The sequence below is a fragment of the Xyrauchen texanus genome, chromosome 14 (genome assembly GCF_025860055.1).
Source record: "Xyrauchen texanus isolate HMW12.3.18 chromosome 14, RBS_HiC_50CHRs, whole genome shotgun sequence".
Taxonomy (NCBI): domain Eukaryota; kingdom Metazoa; phylum Chordata; class Actinopteri; order Cypriniformes; family Catostomidae; genus Xyrauchen; species Xyrauchen texanus.
The window spans coordinates 43160005-43181265 of NC_068289.1; the positions used below are offsets into that span (position 1 = coordinate 43160005).

The 21261-nt window shown below is 38.7% G+C and overlaps 1 protein-coding gene across 8 annotated transcripts in view; it reads left to right on the forward strand.

Annotated features, from left to right (window-relative positions):
• The window catches only part of LOC127654637 (tensin-1-like), a 345068-nt gene that overhangs the window by 277263 nt on the left and 46544 nt on the right, over window positions 1-21261 (forward strand). For all 8 annotated transcript variants that reach the window (XM_052141859.1, XM_052141861.1, XM_052141862.1 and 5 more), the window contains one exon: window positions 18935-20383. In XM_052141859.1, the coding sequence (XP_051997819.1) occupies window positions 18935-20383 (1449 nt within the window). The remainder of the gene's footprint in view (window positions 1-18934; window positions 20384-21261) is intronic.

The following is a 21261-nucleotide window of genomic DNA, read 5'->3' on the forward strand; positions in this document are numbered from 1 at the left end:
TTTAGACTGTTTACTATAAATCCCCACTTTCACTTTCACATTATTTCACATTTTGAAAGTGAAAGTGGAGATTTGTAGTAAAAAAGGATTGAAATATTGATCTGCTTCTCACCCAAATCTTCGTTTGTGTTTTGCAGAAGAAAGAGAATCTCTTTGAGCTATCCCTTTAAGAATGTTGATATATTTTTACTATGAAAGACAAAAAATGATAATATCATATATAAATATTCGTTTGTTTTTCCCAGTAGAAATATATAACCATTATTAAAGCGATAGTTCAAAGAGACTTTCTTTGTGTAATGTGTAATATCATTTTAAAGGTTGAAGCTACTATATTTTCTTAATCAGTATTTTTGCTTGACTTCCAGTAAAAATATCTAATAATCCTTCAAAAAAGATATACTTACTTGGGAAGTAAAATTACATGATTTTTCACATTACAAGATATCTTTAGAGACATTTGACAAAGTTCAGAGAAGTTTATGCTTAAAACAAGAAAAGAAAATACTATTTATATATGTTTTTCCATTCGTAAATAGTATAGATGTTTCGTTTGACTGGAAAACTGGAGTATTGTTTGCACTCTGCAAACAATATTGCAACATGGTGTATTCGTTCACACACAATGGCATGTAAGCATGCATATAAGAGAGTGAATGAGTGAGAACAGGCCTTATGACTGTAAAAACAATCTCTCTGCCCATCCGTTCCTTTGAGGGTGGCTTTAAATCTTGGGGTTCAGCTTTGAAAACCTCAAGGGGAACCAGCAGTCAGAGCTGAGGCCTTGTTTACTGAAGCCTCCCCATATTTGGCCAGAGCCCTGCCCACAGCATTTTTGGGATGGTTGGGTAAGAAAAGTGTGATGACTGGGAGATGGGGGGATTGGAGAGGTGCTGACAGAGATGGTGTGTGAAAAAGGGCCAACTCCTCCAGCTTGGATACTGAAAACGCTTTTTGTTATCAGTCACTAGAGGGACAGTGACAGAGTGAACAGTCTCTGTTCAGTGCGCACACAGAAATCAGACCAGATTTTAGGTCTTACTGTCTTTGTTGGAGAATAAAAGTAGACGACATTGAGGAACTTTGTGGAAAGGAATATTGCAACTTGACAGTAGACGCCATCTGTTCTGAGGTAAAACCGTATGACTAATTTGTCTTCTCATAACTTACTTTCAGACTCTTGTTGTGTCAGCCATAGGGACGGGTGATATGACCAGTAACTTAATGTCATTTTTGCTGGAAAGTCAACAGAAAAATGGTTTATACATCAAATAACTATGTCGTAAAACCTATTTTTGGATAATTCAATGAATATTTTACACAGATAAAGCACTTACCTTTGATTGTTTTCTCTTTATATGTGGAACTTTACGTAAAGCTAACGATAAAATTATTCGCAACAAATGAATTATAAGTATGCCGTCAGTTCAAAAACTGCTTCACGTTATGAAACACTTTAGATAAATACAAAAGACTCAAAATAGTAAAACTATGTATATAAAATGGATAGCTGTGACTCTAAATTCTGATTGGATGAGCCACGTTCGAGGACACTATAATATAGCCAATATACAGTACACACGCTAGTCACGTTAATGCACATCATGTTAATTCTATATTAAAGTGGCAAGTTGAGATGTTGCTTGGTAACTGCAAACAATGTAAACTCAGTTTCAACTTGTTTGGGACACACCCCGCTCATAGGGTTGGGTATAAAAACAGAATTCCTGAATTTAATTCGATTCCGATTTTGGTACAGTTCGATTAGATTTTGATACTTTTGGGTATATTTCAGTTACATTGTCAATTTTATGTACATACTGTAAAAGAAATGGTCTCTTAGGTAATGCTGCAAATTACTCATGGAATCTAGCTTGGTACATTATGAAACCATTAATAAAAAAAACCAACAGGACCACAAATATGCAGATTAATTGCTATTTATTTAAAAATATAATACTTAACCTGTTGATATGCACCCCCTTTTTGAGCACAAACCATGAAAATGACATACCTGAACTTAAATGGGTGTATTTTTTGAACCCTTTGGAGTATGAAGAAGACACTTCGGGCTTTATTTCCCAAGTTTCTGAATTCATATATCTTGTGATTATTTTAAGTTAGAGAAGCTGAAGTTTATAGTAATGGAAATATTTTGTGCTGAACATGTTTTTATAATCTAAAAAACCATAATAAAAGTACCAAGACAACTCAGAAATACAATGTTCTCAAAGCCACAAGTCTAGAGAAGTTATGTTTCAAATTTGAAGATGATCTAAAAAAAAAAATGAGGTTCCTTCAAGCTTTTTTCTCTGTATAATCGATGGAAGCATACAGACTAAAATTAAGGCTCCGCCTTTCAAGACAACACAAAATCTGACTGCACTGCTTGGCTATTACGAATAAAACTACGCCGCATTTTTAAAATTAGACTTTGGAGACAGGCTCATTTTGTTTACGAGACATAGTATATAAGTATATAGTATATAAGATAATATACAGTTTACAACATGAATGCTGCTCAGATTGCATAGTTTGTTGAAGAACGATGACGAAGGGTAATTTTTTCAGGTGAGATCGCATGTAAACAATGTGGAATACATCAATATTTCTCAGATTTATCACTTTTATGGACAAAAAGTGCTATTGGATGTTTTTCAATGAACGCTTGTCATGGACAATTGACCCAAGTGTGTTGAACTGGACTCATCTGGCGATCGCAATTTCATAACAAATATATGAAGTCTCGTTTTGATATTACATGTTTTCATTTGTACTCCTGGCACAAATAACTAATTAGCTGTTTCTGGAGCATTGCTATCGTGAAACAGAGATCGGATATCAATGTTGAACCCTTAGACCTTTGTCACTACCGCGTGCGGGGGAATTGCGTACTAACAGGTTAATTAAAACAACAAAAAAAGTTACTTTTTTTTTTAAAGATTAATATTGGCCTTTTAATAAATGATATCATGATTGTTCAAATAAAGATTGTGATTATCTGAAAATCAACATTTTGCTCTGTATTTTTGCATTACTCCATGTCTCGTTGTTGCCCTCATGTGAACGTAACATTAATCAGTACTTAGTCGCAGAATGCCTTGCAAATGCGTCTCCTGCTGTATAAACGAAAAACCATTATGACACATTTCTACTGTTGCATGGTATATTGTTGTCATACTGTCGAGCCCTAGTCAATCAAGGGTTTTGTTCTTTTTCTCGATATTCCAAACATTCTTATAGTAGTTAAAGTTTTCGTAGAACTTTGAACTGCTGTATTTCAATGTGTTTTCAAGATGCTAAATGCTAACATGCTTAGTTTGATTTAGTGGGAACCCACCAGCTTATCATTGTACATTTAGAAAAATTACAATGTTTCAAACTAATCTCGCTGACATTTAATTTCACCAACTCAGACTCGCAATTGTGCCAGTAAAGAGATTTTATCCCCCAAGCTTTTTGCAGGCACAGCTGATTTCCTTATTATGAGCCTAAGTGTGGTTAGCACATATTTACATTAAGCTCTTAAACAGAAAGTCGACTACAATTTCATCAGTGTTGTTGCAAGACTGTGCAGCATGGTTTTTGAATCGCATTTTTGAGTTCAGCTGTGCAATGCTGAGTTTTATTATGGTCTATTTGTGTGGCTGGCAGTGTGAGAGACTAACTGTTACGTAATAAACGTGGTACACACCAAGCTGGCTTTAATTAAACCTTCCTGTGATGAGAGGCAGGGCCTCACCATCTCAAATGTTGTTTAATTATGTGGCTGGCTCGGCTATAAACCAGTAGCTAAGTCAAAAGAATTAGACGATTAACCCTTTTACCACGCAGTAGTTTCATGCTTAGCAATCCAGACTTGCAGTGTTTGAGTGGCATTAACAGACAGACCAGACTGTCACCACAATGTAGGGCCTTTACTGTCACCATCTGTTAACACATGACACCAGAGGTGCACATTTTGTGTTTCCGTCTGATGGATTTAACTACCTGAAGACTATTTGTTAACACGTGCGGTCTTCCGGGTGGTTTTGTTTGCGTTATTTTGCCACAGTGACAACAGAAATGGCTGAACACTGTGTAGATCGAAGTTAAAGAGGGGGGATGGGATGTGGACTCGAACTCATAGTATAAATGCAAACACATCATATTACACTCGAACCCCAGGACACCTTTCAAGGTCATCTCCAGATCACACTTCTCCCCAAAATCAAAAGTAAAAAAATAGATAAAATTTTACATAATGAAAATGGTGGCCTATTTTAGGATCTTTTTAGGGCCGTGAAGATTTTTGGCATTGTCCCATCATTTTCATGACAATTAAGCATGTTTTCCTCTGCAGCTCGTAATGTTTAAAAGATGATTTTTACATCCTGTTTGTATTTGTTGTACTGTGTTTAATTTATGCCGAGTAAAAACAAAACAAAACCACAACATTGCTACAGGTATACAGTATGAATATGAAATCGACCTTTTTCTAGTTCTTTCTCCATCTTTTGTCTTTTTTATTAGATTCTTATGACTATGATTCTACTGTATTGAGTCAAAAATGCAGTAAAGCAAGTGCCATAATAAATACATCCAAAATTGTCTGTTTATAGTAATTTTCTCACATTACAGCAATGAGAATAGGTGGAGAAATGTGCTTAATTGTCATAATAATTAAGCACAGATAATAAATGTCATAATAAATATCAGAAGAGTTAATCATTGATAAGACAATACAAAAAACGACTTTCGAATACAATGTTTTGTGTACTACCATATTATTGATCATAAGTCAGTCATTGGCATACAGTTCACAGCAATCCATTTCACAAGTGAATTTGAGGGCTTGTTTAAGGACCTGTCAATGTACACCTGCGTCAGACAGATGCTTGTGTTGCGTCTTGGGTGCATTGCGTCATAAACATACACATTTTAGGTCACTGTGTCTAATTAAATATAGTTTAATACTTAGAACACATCTTGAGATCCCTTAGTTCGAATTTGCGCTCCATCAAGTGTTTTGAACGCAAGAATGTAACGTATGTTTGTGTTGTTCTGTCTGCTGGATGGTTGTTTTCTTCACTGTATAAACTGTGCATTGCTCATACAGCTGAAGTTTCACTTACTGCCCTCTGGAGTAAACAGGTGGTACTACTCTTTTTTATTACGGTCCAGGGGAAGTGCGTTAACGCGTTATTTTTAATCAAAATAATCGCACTGAATTAACACGTTAAATCGACAGCCCTAATATATATATATATATATTTTGTTTTGGTGATATGTGACCTGAAATGAACCCTAACAGACAATAAGCTCTTTACTACATCCTACATTCTGTGATAGGTTGTTTTCACATTCTAAACTAGATTGAACAGCGGATCAGACTGCTGTATATACACACACACAGTATGTCTCTGTTTTTCTGTAAACAGACTTTGGGTTTGTCTCTTCCCATCTCTGGGATTAAACTGCTTTTACGTCAAACTCAGATGTTGCACATTATCAAATGTCAGATCTTATGAAAGGCTTCTGAATATTCCTGGATTGCTCTTCCAGTTTTACGAACACAGAATCGTTTGTTCAGCGTGTCTCTGCTGTAGGCTGTTGCTTCAGCCTGTATATTGGGCCTTCAGGACAATTCACATTTAGCCAATAATAATAACAATTCACCATAACATTTCACCTTTGACCTTTGCATGCCTGCAGCTGCTGTTCAGAGCCTCCCTTCGTCCACTGCTTGGAAATGTGTTTGTCTTTAGTTTTAACTACCATGGTAGAACCATCACCAGAACATATGGAATGGGGGGCATTTGGTTTTTGGGGGAGGGCATACTTATAATCTGAGACACCAAGACCGGCATATAACCACTCCATAAATAGCCTATTAAGTAAACCCAAACTCTGTAAACAATATACCGTATATTAACAAAACATTTACACAATTAAAAACATATTTAAACAGGTTTCTTGAATGTAAATGCTATAGAGTGCATAAGGCTTGGTTCTTCCAGTGTATATACCCCTTTCATTTCTTCTGTAGACATTTGAACCAAACCAACCAGCTCAGAGGTGAATCATTACTTTACAAACTTTGATTTGAAATGTAAAAAAAAAACTATTTGAAAATCTGACAAAAAGACAAAGGTTCAGGACTTCGTACTTAATGTCTGTGAGGGAATGAACTACAGTCCCATGAAACCCACTAAAAGTTAATGGTGGTGAAGTGTATCATTTCCTTCACACAAGCATTAACAGACAAAATTAATGAAATAATGGGATTAACAGTATCCAAAAAATAAACAAGCTTACCGAACACACGCTGGTATAGGAGAAAGTATTTTAATACTGAAAAATGACACACTTCACATTTAAGGTTTAGGCACAATATGTCACATGGTGTACATATAGCCCACTGGCGACTGCACTGTACCTTGCTGAAGAGCAACGCTCTCTGGTAAAGAGCGGGAGGACTCATTTACTGGTCCATTAACACTCAGCCGCCACTCCCCTGGACTTTACAAGACAACATTGTCTAATTTCTCCTACATTCCAGAGGCCTACGCACATAGCTCAGCACGGGTCAGATATTCCGCCCCTAAACAGCTCTCAGTGACCTGTGACAGATGGTTGCGTTGTTGATATTTACGTGGCTTAGAGTCCGGTTCTGTTCACCATTTTCCCATTAACGCTGATTGAGAAACCCTTTGGGGTTTCCCTTATGTACTGTCTGGTTTGAGTGCTAGAAAACCCACTTTTCCATTTATATGGAGTCAGGGGACCCACAAACCTTCCTAAGAAACGACTCGTGTTTCCATTGGCTAGAGAGGCGAATAATGATGCAACTGAAAATGTTACTAAATAACCTGCCCACAAAGAAATATTGCACATAACAGTCTTGGTTCATGAGTTTACTCCTAGTTTAGATTTCAGATGGACTGGGGAAATAAAGTGGTCTGACGTCTTTGATGATGGAATAACCTACAATCCAAAGAAACTTTGCGGTTGATGTAAACACAAAGGAAAAATAGAAAATCATACATAAAGTTGTTGATCGTGAGTATAGAATCAATATATAAGTTTTATGCAAATTATTCACTTAAATATAAATAAGACCCCTTGGTGAGTTGAGAGATGGAGCTGGGACCCCCGTTACATATTGTATTAAATACAATATTGCATTTAATGCCAATAAAAATATGGTAGGCTACCATATTACTGTATGTAGATACTTCATGATTTTTACATTGCAAAGCCATTTAAATAATCATAAAATGCTGTCCTGCTGAAAACACCAGCTAAACCAGCTTAAGATGGTTGGTTGGTTTTAGCTGGTCAGCCAGCCTGGTCATAGCTGGTCAGTTGGACACTTTTTTTAGCTGGTCAGGTTGGTCTTAGCTGGTCTCCCAGGCTGACCAGCTAAAAATTGTTCAAAACCCCTTTGAAACCAGCTAACTGACCAGCCATCCTAAGCTGTGCAACCAGCTAAAACCTGCTGGTCTTTCAGTAGGGTGTACAGCAGTGTTCTGCAATATTTTTGACATTAAGTGACATTTGCAATTTTCCTTGTTAATCATTGCCAAACCTCCTGCAAAAAGATAGGAAAAGACAGACAGACAGACATATCTACAGACAGATGGACAACCAGACAAACCCAGTCCATACAAAACCAATTTCACTCTATTACACCCTAAACTCTTAAGTAAATCAGTGAGCCTGTTTACATGCACACCAATATGCTGCTAATTCCCAAAATTCAGCTTATTTAAAATGAAATGACAAAGCAAGAAAACTGGACATTGGATAAGTCGTTAAGAACGCTCGGTTCATTCTTAAGCGCTTTATGACTTTACACCGATAAAGGAAAGCAGATTAATGCAATTACATGAGCACACACTTTGACGGACTATTAAGCTTAATCGGTGGAAAGACATGCATGTAAACACGCTCAAGAAATTCTGTTGAGGATATGTGAAAATATATCTGATCTTATCTGGCCACTGTGTTATGAATTAACTAAAGACCAATTCTAGCCAAGAAAAAGAGGTAGAGTAGAGCCAAAAGAGGCAGTATTTTTCTGATTTTCAAAACGGCTCATTTCGTTTTGTTTTAGTAGTTCATTGTTTTGGTTCTCCTGTGGACTAATGATGAGCTGTCTGATGAGGAGCTGGTGTGTGCGGTCTGTGTGTAAAGTGAATAGTCAGGGCCAGCTTCCAACCACAGTCAGCTACTGCACACCCATCAAAGAGCCGCCCTGAATTCGTCCAGTATGTTCCCAGAGCTTTGAGCGTTGTTTGATTGCTTTTCCTTAAACGCAACATCAGCGAAAATGAAACTTTACCCATGAACGGTCTCGCGTTCGAGTCACGTGCAGAGCAGCATGCGTGTGTCTCTCTCAGAGCTCTATATTTGGCTTTAACACCGAAAAATATGCTGCAGCCATGTCTTTCTCAAACTTGGATCCAGCAGATGTACAAATCCAAAACAGCAAAGAAATCCCAAACATGTCAACACAGTTATGCCACAGTTTAAGGCTTTTTTCACACTGCACTCAATTGCGATTTGTTTTTGAAATCATATAGGTAGGACTGAGTGTTCGCATTGTCATTTTGCAAGTAATTAAATGGTCTGTGTGTTCAGACATTGAAGTCAATTGGTTGCCAATTTGATGCCAAGAGACTTAGCTGGCATTGTAAAAAGACAGGATGGAAAAAAGATGGAAATTTTGACTCTGCTCATGTCCACCATGAATTCTCGCCAATGTGCTTAACTCACGAAGATATTAGCATCAATGACATTACAATGTTTACATATTTTTGCATATTCTGAAAGTATGTTTTAAACTGTTCACTCATTCACCATTTAGGGGATGGTTTAAATTTAAATTCTGTCTTTATTTACCCGCATGTCATTCCAAAGCTGAATAAACGTATTTCTTATGAAGAATACAAAAGGAGATGTTTTAATGAATATTATCAGATGTCTTTTTTATTGACTCACATTAAAGCATCGTAAAAGTACTCTCACTGAGTGCTTTATTAGGAACACTATGGTCCTAATAAAGTGCCTGATGTGGTCTTCTACTGTTGTAGTCCATCCGCCTCAAGGTTCGACATGTTGTGCATTCTGAGATGCTATTCTACTCACTACAATTGTACAGAGTGGTTATCTGAGTTACCGTAGACTTTGTCAGCTTGAACCAGTCCGACCATTCTCCGTTGACCTCTCTCTTCAATTTTGGCACCTACTGAGATAACTCTAGAGTCTGTTTTGTGTGAAAATCCCAAGAGATCAGCAGTAACCCATCTGGCACCAACAAACATGCCACAGTCGAAATCACTGAGATCACATTTTTTCCCATCCTGATGGTTGATGTGAACATTAATGGAAGCTCCTTATTTTATGCATTGCACGATTAGCTGATTTGATAATCGCATGAATAATTAGGTATACAGGTGTACCTAATAAAGTGCTCTGTGTGTGCAATTCATGCGTCATATTCAAAGTCTTCTGTAGGCATACAAAATGTAAGCATTTCTTTTCAGGACAAAGCTTGACTAAAAACTACTTGAAACTGAAATGCATTTGAATGCACTAAAATCCCACTTGAATCAGATTTCAAAACACATATGGATGTTGTTTATATCAGTTTTGCTTTTCAGACTAAAACACAGAAACAGAAAAAAGCCTAAGATGTGACCTCATATTCCTAGCCGCTTATGGGAATTGACTTGAAATGGATGTGGAGATGTCCGTCAACTTTTATGTTCTCTGTGCTTTAATAACAAAAGTCTCCCTCAGCTCTTTCATCTCTGTCTTTATACATAAGAGTGCCTACAAAAGCATCTTTAATGCATACTTAATGTTTAGCACTTACCTTATAATGGCTCCCATTACCATAGAGCTCCTGTGAAGAGGTGATAAGCACTTGTGAACTCTGTGACAGCACTTTCTCTTCTGGAGTGCTTACACAATGATTTCCAATGATGCGCAATTCCAGGCACAGAACCGAATGCTATTCTTGTTTACTGTGATGAGGGGGAGTTTTCAATTTATGCAGTTATATCATATCTAGCATACCCATCTCAACCGATAAGCCATTTATTCAGTATGAATAATATAGCATGTACAGATATAACATGTTTAAAATAAGGGAATTGCTTTACAAAGATAATTGTGTTAAATATACATCTTTTCAAAATACCTTGTCCGAATGTTATTTATATGTTAGAGAGGGGGTATGCAAAAGGATGTTGAATGTTTGGAGGGGTATGCCACTGTAAAAAGTTTGGAAACCACTGGGCTACAGTAAATGGAAGCGCAGCGTAGTTCTAGCGGGAAGACTAGCAGCTGTACATCATCACATCATTAGCTGGGTAATTCCTAGCCAATCGCATGTAAGTCATTGCTTTATAAGTTCGCTCACAATCTGTGTGCTAACATTGCAACCTCCACCACCCCACAACCACCAGTTGAGCCCTGTCCCGCACGGGGGTAGGCTCCTCGCCCCTGCCTCCTATCTCCGGCAGGACATGATGGTTCCGGGTACAACTCCCTCGGACCGCTGGACGGGGCCTACGCCAAAGAGAGAGACATTACTTTCTGTTTTACATCTATCAAATAAATGGCATCTTAAACTTCACTCAAGCCTGCATGTCTTTCCGTTAGAACTCAGATAACCGCTCGGTACAAATGTTGTGAGCAAAATAGCTTCTCAGAATGCACAACATGTCGAACATTGAGCCAGATGGGCTTCAATAGCAGAAAACCAGGTCGGGCACTTTATTTGGACCATAGTGTTCCTAATAAAGTGCTCAGTGAGTGTACAGTACATGAACAGTTTAGGGTGGTTTTAATTGGTTTTTTTATGAGCAGAGTGGGTTTATAGCCCTTAAACTTGAATTATACATCTTTAATGATCTAAAATGCATTTATTCTGAATAACTCCGTTTCAGGAGTTGTTTTGGAAGCAGAAGTTTAAGCGATGATCACATTGTGTGTGTTGTTTCATAGCAGCGGTGTTTGTCATACATGGATATCAGTCGTGTCACATTGTCAGGATTTCTGTTTGCTCACTGGTGGTCTGTTTCTGACCGTCAATGGTGCAAACATATACATTCATTTCCTACAGACGTAGAATGTAAAGTTTGTACAGTCCTTCCTGTTTTTCGTGAACTTTCTTTTTTCTCGTTCTTCATCGTTTTATCTCATGACCTTGAAAGCTCGGACTACCACGCACAGAGAAGCAGTATTGTGTGAACTCTCAGAACTATTGATTTGTGCAAGTAACAGAGACGGGAGTGATTTCTCAGGTAATAGAGAAATGTTTTGGGTGCTATTTTTTATTTATGGTTTACAGTACTTTAATGGATCAACCATTGACTGGCCAAATATGAACGGATGTGAGGTGAAATCAGATAGGCCTATTGTTTTGCCCACTGGCTATTGGAAAACACTGTAAAAACACACACAGACACACATGTGTGTTTTGCAAACACACACATACACAAACACACACACACACACACACACACTCGACACTTGACACTCACACAAATACACTTTTACTCAAAGTCCCCCTTGAAGCCTCACTCGTGATTCACTATAATAACCAAAGCTAAGGTTTCTAAAACAATGCCTGTTAACTTTTGGGCTATTTCCACAGAACTCCCCAAGAAATCATGATTTTCTAGCCAAGACACTTACAGCACATTCTGTTTTGTTTTGTTTTGTTTAGTCTAGTTTTTTTATTGGTTTCTAATTTTAACATTTACACTGTTCTAAAGAAATTACCAGATTTGACTGAGCATTTGCTGTATGTTAAGCACTCTGAAGAGAGACAATGACATGCACACATATATTACTATATTAAGTGGAATTGTCATGTAAATTCACAGACCTGATTGTAATAATCTGATTGAGCAAAACTTCTGGTTTCTAGAAATCTGAATAAGATGCCATACGCCTATATTAATAGAAATTCGGTGTCATGTAAACATCTTATTTTTAGGCAGTAGATGGCAGGGCAGCTCACTAGGTTTGGGAATGTTACAGTGTTAATGGATGCATGTTATTCAATTTAGGCCAGTAAACACACTCGTCAGTTTTTGTGTGAGTGTGTTATCGGGGGTCACTCCTAAAAGTGTATGTGATAGAGCGAGAGAAACATAAAGGGTGTCTGTTCCAAAACCGTGTGTTCTATCCCTCTGTATACTCCCTACATTGGCAGCTTTCTTCTAAGGGCACCTCCTAACTTAAATGGAGCCTCATAAGTGACAAATTTGGGACACTCATAGTGCATCATACAAATAGCACTCATCATATGAGTGAAGCAAATGGGAGATCCGACTGACAGTTGAATCTAAAGAGTTTGCCGTTAGCTTATATTAAACGTATAATGCCGTAAACTTATAGTGTGATACTTTTAATAAGCATAAAATTACATCATATTGTAAAATAGTCAATTCGATTAAGCTATTTGTATCAATACTTTTTGGTGTTAAATTAATTGTATACTAATTGTATGTTCGCAGTGCATCATGGATGGCCGTCTTTAGGAAAGTATTTGGTCAACGTTAGTTATAACATGTGGAACAGCCTTTGTGAGCATGCATATGATGTCTTAAAATGCTACCTATGTAGAAAGCTTACTTGGTTTGGGAAGAGAGCCAGGGAGTTAGTGAGGGATAATGAGCCCCTCCGATAGAGAAAGCCCCAGTGATGTCACTCTGGTAGACACCAGACTCAGCTGGGTGAGGATAAATTCACACCCACTTCACTAGGGTTGGTGTTCATCCATACAGAGAGCAACAGTCCTGTCATCTACTACAACTCGGCTCTGTCCAAGTTAGAGTTGGTGGAGGAGGAGGGAGTTTTCCAAAAAAGCACTCCCACCGCTTGTGAATGTTGAGCTGCTGGAGCAAAAGAGCAGGAAAACACAGAGGCTTTTCAAAACTTTCCTCATGGACACTTACAGAGCTGTGCAGTAATGCAGGTAGGCAAGTTTTCTTGGGGTTCTTCTTGAATTTGAGGCAAAACCATAGCTTTAAATAACTTTAACAGCACTTTACCATGTGTTTGCATACTGCTATTTTTACGGGTGGTGATTAGGGGTAAATGCAAGCTGGTCTTGATGTGATATCTTCTGTGTCCGCAAGCAGGTGATAAAAAGTGTGCTGAAATAGAAGATGATTATTTTTCAAGAGGCGTGTCTGATTCCACATTAAGATGCCAGACTCTAATGACTTCTGATGTCAGTATTAAGTCATGAGGTGTTTTTTTTTTAGATGCGAATAAAACATGATTTCAGAGATGAACATTCAGATGTCACGGTTGAAGTTCAAACCTGCTGAGAGGTTTATACAAGGTGCTGCTCTCCTCTCATGGTGGGTGTGTTATTTTGGAGCACTGGGAGATGTTTGGAACAGCTGAGGGATTGTTACGGGAAACTCTGGAGAGAGAGAAACAGTAAAGGCTGTTCTGTTCAATTCTGGACCCAGGGCTGGTATGACTGAGAAGTAGCAAACGTACTGTAGTAATCTCAGGTCTGACGTTAGGTCAGATCCTTAGAAGACGATGTCTCACTTTGGTTTGTACATAATTTGGGTTGTCAAAAGTATTGGTACTCAGGGACTGAATAGAAACACAAAAACGGAATGTAACTAGACTTTCTACAGTATTGGAAGTACTAAGTAAGGAGGGCTGTCTGACTGACAGATGGCTGCTTTCCAACATTCGCATGTGTATTTGTGCACATGCTCTGTGAAGATAAGGTCTATTTGGCTGCCTGAACGTTAAGACTCTAATAAACCAAAATATTAACAATAAAAAGAGTGAACCCCTCAATTGCTACTGTTTAGTACTGTTTACTCAAACAATTTCATTAAAACTTGAAGCACTGTTTACTTAACTGAGGAATACTTTAAGGCTACATGCTTAAATGATGCCTACATTGATGTTAATAGATAAAAATCAACACTGATTTTGATTTATATTGTATGCATTGTATAGTGTGTTTTATATATACCTTTTATAATAAAGGAACAATGTTCAATAGCATGCTAGTTGTTGCATTTACATTTACATTTATGCATTTGGCAGACGCTTTTATCCAAAGCGACTTACAGTGCACTTATTACAGGGACAATCCCCCCAGAGCAACCTGGAGTTAAGTGCCTTGCTCAAGGACACAATGGTGGTGGCCGTGGGGTTAGAACCAGCGACCTTTTTGATTAACAGCCCTGTGCTGTAGCCACTACGCCACCACCACTCCACATACCACCTTCTATACCACTGTTGCTGTGGTATAGAATTTATAGGGACTTTAAACAACAGCTGCAGACAGGGCGGCTACTGTGACCAGAATTGATCAACCATGAAACACAAAGATCATTTAGCAACAGCATAGTGAATGGCAGAACAGAGCATTCAATCATTCATTCAAGTAAAACAGAAATGTCAAGAAAAAGGTTCGTTTTTGTGTTAAATTATAACCTACTGTCAGAAGAAGAGTTTTTATTCTTATACAATGTCAATACATCTAAAAACCTAGATATTATTATTATTATTATTATGATTTTTAATTCAGTCTCTTTCAATGTTTTGATGAGGATGTTTAGACTGATTACTTTACTCACTTGTAAAACATGACATTTACATACAAGATCAGCTAGTGTACTCATGTCTCCAAACCTGCTGTCAACCAGTGGGTCACACTGCTGGCTTTTACATGGGGTCAAATGTGATGGTTTAATTTGTTGCCAGTAGACATGTACAACCTAAAGGTCACCAGGTCACTTGAGATAACCTGGAATGTCTATTTTTAAAACGCTTTAGGGAACCATTAGTCTTGACCTCAGACGCACGCCCATGCATGTTCCAAAGTCCATTCACGGATTATCTGGTACATATTGCATGCAAAACTGGCAAAAGCTGGGTAATATTGACAGTTCCAATGTGATAGGCTGGCACTACGCAAATATATATTTGAAGGATTTATATTTGAATATGTATTTCCACACCACACAGGTCTATTGTTATGGTAGTAACTTTTTTAGATAAACTCGCCCATAAACGGTACGAAAAAACTAAATGAACTGTGTTTTGTTGCTTTACAAAACAATCTCTTCCTGTCTAAGTGGGTGGTTCTTTGCCAGAAGAAGCTGCAAAGTGGAGCAAACTTTATGCCGATAGTCAAAAGACTAAAATGGTATACCAAAAATAAATGATTGTGACAATAATTTAAAATGTAGTTGCCATTGGCGACAGTAGGGATATGTCCTTTCATATGTGGTTTCATCAGATATCTTGTGAGTTATTGAATACATCGTGCCATTTTCACCCATTCTGTTGATGATATGAGCTCGCTGACGGCACGCAACAACAAACACAGTGTGAGCTATGATGTCCTAATCATGAACAAATTACTTTTTTGAACCAGATCAGTATAATGCATCACCCGACAAGAGCTCATTTGAACACTTGGAGCTCAGGTTAGCAGTTTGAATTCGAGTCACTTTCTCAGCGAATCAGCAGTCACTGAGTTCACAACTGAGAGCGCAGACATTTCAAAATAGTAGTCCCGCGTATTTCATGTACTTTTTATAATGAAAAGTCCCACGTTATGTACCAAATCTTTTCTGGTTATTATTATATGTGATTGAAGTAGCACAATAAACTGCATCTGGGATTTCGTTCAAGTTGCACTCTTGCAGTCTTTGTGTCTGTGCCATCCGGTAACAGTAAAGAAAGACTAAGGTTTTTTTATATATATATACATATATATATATATATATATATATATATATATATATATATATATATATATATATATTCTGAAGGACAGTACTAAATTAAAAAAATATATTTTATCTCTTATATTTGTATAAGTTCTGAAAGGGGTGTGAAAACACATGAGACAAAAGGGGAATGCAAATTCCTGCACTCAACTATAGAGTATATACTGTATATTAAACACCCGATTAATGAGTTATCGTCTGTCTTTTCTTTGGGTTTCTATCTTGTTTTTGAACAGCAATCTAAATTGAGCAATTCTGTGATGTGGCATCATCAGGGTGTGTTCACACTTGGCAGGTTTGGTTCGATTTAAACGAACTCTGGTGCGATTGCTCTGTTAGTGCGTTTCATTTGAACAAGTGTGAACGCTGTCACCCGAACCATAGTGCGCACTAAACAAGCGAACCGAGACCGCCTGAAAAGTGGGTCTCGGTCCGCTTCCAAACGAGCTCTGGTACGGTTCGACTGATATATGAACGCAACATGGACCAAAGACGTCTAAGCTGACCAAAAACAGGAAGTAATTTGCCTAATACTGACCTCAAGCATACCTGGTTCTTCTCATCATAGGAGCTATGTTTCCCATTACAGTCCGGTACTGATGTTGGAACCGCCCGTCAGCTGTCCTTGCAGCATATCTTCGTTTGTGTGTACAACGGAGGAATTTCTGGCATTGTATTGACTCCTTTACACATTTTATTAACTCTTTGTTTGTTCTCAGCTGGTAAAAATACCACCATATATACATATATACATCCAATGAGTATATTTCGCCAGCATTGTTTTGGATGTTCGGTAAGTTCCGTCAAAAATATACATCATAAAAGCTGTCCAATCAGGTCGTGACTTTTCTTGATGCCTTTGGTTTTTTATCGTTAGGTTCGGTGTTAAAATTCCAGTGTGAACGCTAAACAAACCAGGACTAAATCATTTTCCTTTTGGTCCAGACCAAGAGGACCAAGAGAACCGAACTATAAGTGTGAACACACCCTAAAACAGCCATTTGACTCCTAAATGTTTCAGTTTAGGAGCCTTAGTAATTTTCTAGTCTAGAGCCCTGCTATGCAAGACCAGAGAGCTATAGTTTCTCGTCTTCAGCTAATAGTGCTTTAGAGTGTCAAATAAACAGTGCAATAGGACACAGAGTATTGTGGCCAGGCCACTGTTTCCATCCCCATAGCTGCATTTTCAGATTTGCGGCTCGACAGATCCTGCATTAAGACACCATGGGAAACTCAGTATGAGTGTTTCAGTCTGAATGAATAACATTTTGTCACAGTCTGTGGTTCAGAATCTCAGTCTACCAAACATACTTAACAGAACATGGCTCATTTTTTCCCCCTAGGATTCCAATGCGTTGTTGATATCAAAAGGCCATTGCAGAATGAACTGTCAAACAGTGGCTTAGTGGTTTTGGAGGGTCTAAAATCCATTACAGCCTGTTTTTAAAATGCATGACCACAGGGACACAAGAGCCTGATTGTTAAAGGAAGAGTTCACCCAAAAATGAAATTTCTGTCATCATTTATTCACCCTCATGGTGTTCCAAGTTACTCCCTGGAACACAAAAGGAGATGTGAGACGGAATGCTAGGCTCAATCACCATTCACTTTTACTGAATGGAAAAACAAAAGATGTAATGAAAGTGAATGGAGAGGCTAAAATCCTGCCTGACATATCTTTTTGTGGTCCAGCGAAGAAAGAAAGTCATTCTGGAAAACTGGTCCTGTCCGAATGGTGCTCACCCAAAAATATGTGTTTTATGTGTCAAAGCATGTGCTTGTGTGAGTATAGGAAATGATGCCTTAATTCCAAGGGGTCAGGAAATGCCTTCACCTTAACTTGTGATGCTATTTTTCCACTGGTGAGTCACTGCTTTGGACAGGGAGCATAGTGCCTCTCATGAGAGGTGCAAACTGACTCATTGCTCATGGGCGGAGCTGCTGTTGTGTGCATATGTGAATGCACGTGCATGTTTTCAGGGAGGGGATCCCTCATCTGACTTCCAAAAAGTTGCTTGTGTGACTTTATTTCTTCTGTGGAATTTAAATGAGGATGTCAGGCAGAATTATTTCTTTAGTCAACTTTCACTTCCACTGCAGTTTTGTTTTCTACAATTAAATTGAATGGTGACTTGGGTTGTCAATTTGTGTTCCGCCTACCGTTGAGTTCCACGGAAGAAAGAAAGTTAAACAGGTGTGAAACAGCATGAGAGTTGTTAATGATGAATTTTCATTAGTGGGTTTTTACCACTTTAAGTTTTTACATTTGTAAATAAAATAAAATAAAATACATACAATGCCACACAGACATGTGTTCCTAATTGTGGTTCTAAAACTAAAGTTTCTGATGTTATGTCATGTTATGTTATGTTATGTTGCTTGGCAACTGTAAACAGCTAGGCTAAGTAAGGGATAATGTACAGTCAAACAGTCAAACCCCAACTGGGTGATCAGGACCTTGATTCGAAGCAGATAAATCTGGATAACTCTACATTATCCTGCATTGAACATGGCTATTTACCAAATAAATTTAATTGGTATGAAATTTTGTTTTGTGATTAAATAATTTTTATGTGAAAAACAATAGAGGGATACAAAAGAGATGAAATTAGCTCAGTTATGTAGGAAACGGTTGCTTCTTCTAATGGACATATTTGACTGCATAGTGTCACAATTGACCAATGCACCAGTGGAAATGGGTCCAAAACATTTTGTAATCATGTCACTGAAACAACAGATGGAGGAAGTCAAAAAAGCATTTGAACACATCACATTTTGGGTATGTCTGATTACACGTTGATGTAATCAAAGACCCTTCCCTCAAATTTTCAAACACAAGTGGTCACAGAAGACGCATATGAGACGCATGGTAAAACCAGGAGGAAACAGAAATGCGACTCTGCTGACCACATGTGATCGGATCACCGTAAACGCATCTTAATACCAGGTGGAAACAGGGCCTATTGGTTGAAGATTGGTGTCGTATGATATTTATTTTTTCAGATGTTTTATAAAGGCAGCAAGGCATCTGAAACTCTGCCTTACAGGGATTTTACAATTATTATTTTTATTTTTTTTTGGTATGATGTGAAGTATTTTGTATACCTGAAATAGCTGTAAGTATTAACACATTCCATTTTTCTCTTCCACAGATGTAATTCACACACAAGGTCCATTGGATGGTAGTCTCTACGCTAAAGTTCGGAAGAAAGACTCTCTGGATGGAGGAGTCACAACCAATGGTCTCCCAGCCCCTGTCGATCACACTTTACAAGCTGTAAACCACACCCTACCCGCGGTTGACCACGCCTTATCTGTAAGTAGTGACTCGGGCAACTCCACTGCTTCCATCAAGACCGACCGCACAGATGAAGTCATCCAGCAGCCGGTCTTAGTGAGTCAGCCATCGTCCCAGCCCCTCAGCCCAGAGGAAAAACAAGAGCTGGAACAGTTGCTCAGTGGATTGGAAGCCCCCATGCACCGGACAGGTTACCCGAGCAGCTCTGGCAGCGGAGGAGGGGGAGTCCTACACCTCGTCCCCGCCCAGGTCCACGTCAATGGACACAACAGCATTGACAGAGAGACAGACATCCTTGATGATGACCCCCCTAACAGTCAAGAGGGCAACAGTGTGGATAGTCTTGGAACAATGTCGTCTTTCGAGGGCCGAGCAACTCCGGTAGACTTGTACTATCAGTCTGAGACAGTCATTAAAGGACAAGATGTTCCATACTTGGAGAAGAGTGTCCACGAGCCCAAAGTCCTCAGCTCCGCTTCTGTCCAGGATCACTTAGGTGCCACTAGCGGCTACGCCAACCAGAACGGGAGCATCTACCGATCACAGTCATTTGGGGCAACTCCTAGCACAGAGCAGAAGTTAATGCCCAAAGCTCCCACACGCACGACAAGCAGTAGAGACGCAGTACAGCGAGGGCTAAATGTTTGGCAGCAATATGGTGTTCCAGAAGTCCCAGATACAGAAGGGGTAAATTTCAGTCCTGTACTGCAAACAACAAACAGCCTGCCAGAGTTTCCTCACATGGCATCTCAGCAGGACATTGAGCAATCTATTGAGGCCCTCAACATGCTGATGTTGGACCTTGACCCAGCACTTACCCAAGTGCACAAATCCAATAGTGCACCATCTGGAGAACATAGTGTGGTCACAACTCAACCATCTTTCTCTCAAACCCAGGCAAGGCCATCCTACCAGGCAGACGCAGCTATTCATGAACGTGTAGGACCCTCTCCAGCAGCTTACCCTCTGGTCTATCAGCAGATCTCGTCTGTAGCCCCAGAGTCTCCACAACCTACCATCACCCAGCAGAGACCCACGGCTTTATTCCAGCATGGTGCATTACCCTCTGAGGCAGATGGTCATGTCCTTGCTCCCATGTTCCAGTCCACAGTGCCTTCATCCTCCTTTGGAGTTCTACAGATGAAACCCCTCAACATCTACCCCTCCAGTATCAGCTCACAGTCTCCTGAGCCACAGGAGAGCCAGCATAACTACTATGCCTCCTCATCACCTCTGCCCAAAGAGACTGAACCAGAAGATTCAAACTACAAATTGGAGGGTCTGGTAGCTCACAGAGTAGCTGGTAAGATCACCTTTAATATACTAATTAATTAATCATTTAGTTGATGATTTTATCCAAGCAACCTGGAGTTAAAAGTCCCTTTCTAAAGGGTAGAGCTTAATTGTGACAATACATTGATCATCCCTTTGAGGGTTACTAGCCAAGATTTATATCCACAAGGCTACATCACCCCTACATATTTTACACTACAGTTGCCCCAAAAATTATTTGGACACAGAGGGTCTTGTACTAACTAATTAGTCATTTATTTGACACTTTTATCCAAGCAACATGGGGTTAAGTCCCTCGCTAAAGGGTATAATTTTGATGATACAGCGATCAACCCTTTGGAGTTTTGAGCAATTTTTGGAAATGTCTAAATGTCACTGCAGATACAAAAATATTTTTTGTATCATATTGTCATACAACTGGTGTTGGGGTAATGTTTAGTTGATATATGAGGTCAATTCCGCTCAAATTCACACATATGTCCTAGCAGAGTAACCACAGGTGAAGTTTAGCACATTAACTATGGACATGTTCCACTAATGTTTGACAACCACCAAGTGTCACAAAACATTATCTGAATTTTGAAAAATATATGTACTTTATCATTTTAAACCTAATAAACTTATTTTTGTAAAATGTTTTGCTTAACAAGTGTGAGTGCAATCTTGTTATATTATAAAAAGACATTAACACATTTGTCCAAATAATTTTGAGGGCAACTGTGCACAGGGTGTGAAATGAAACAAGTTATGAAGAGAAATGTATTAGTGGAAAACACCTTCTTTCCTTGAGTGCTTGAGTTGACCTTGATTTGAGAGCTTCCCTGCATCAGAAACAGCTTACTGTCACAGTATGTACTGTATTTGATAAAGGATGGACGTCTTTGCCAG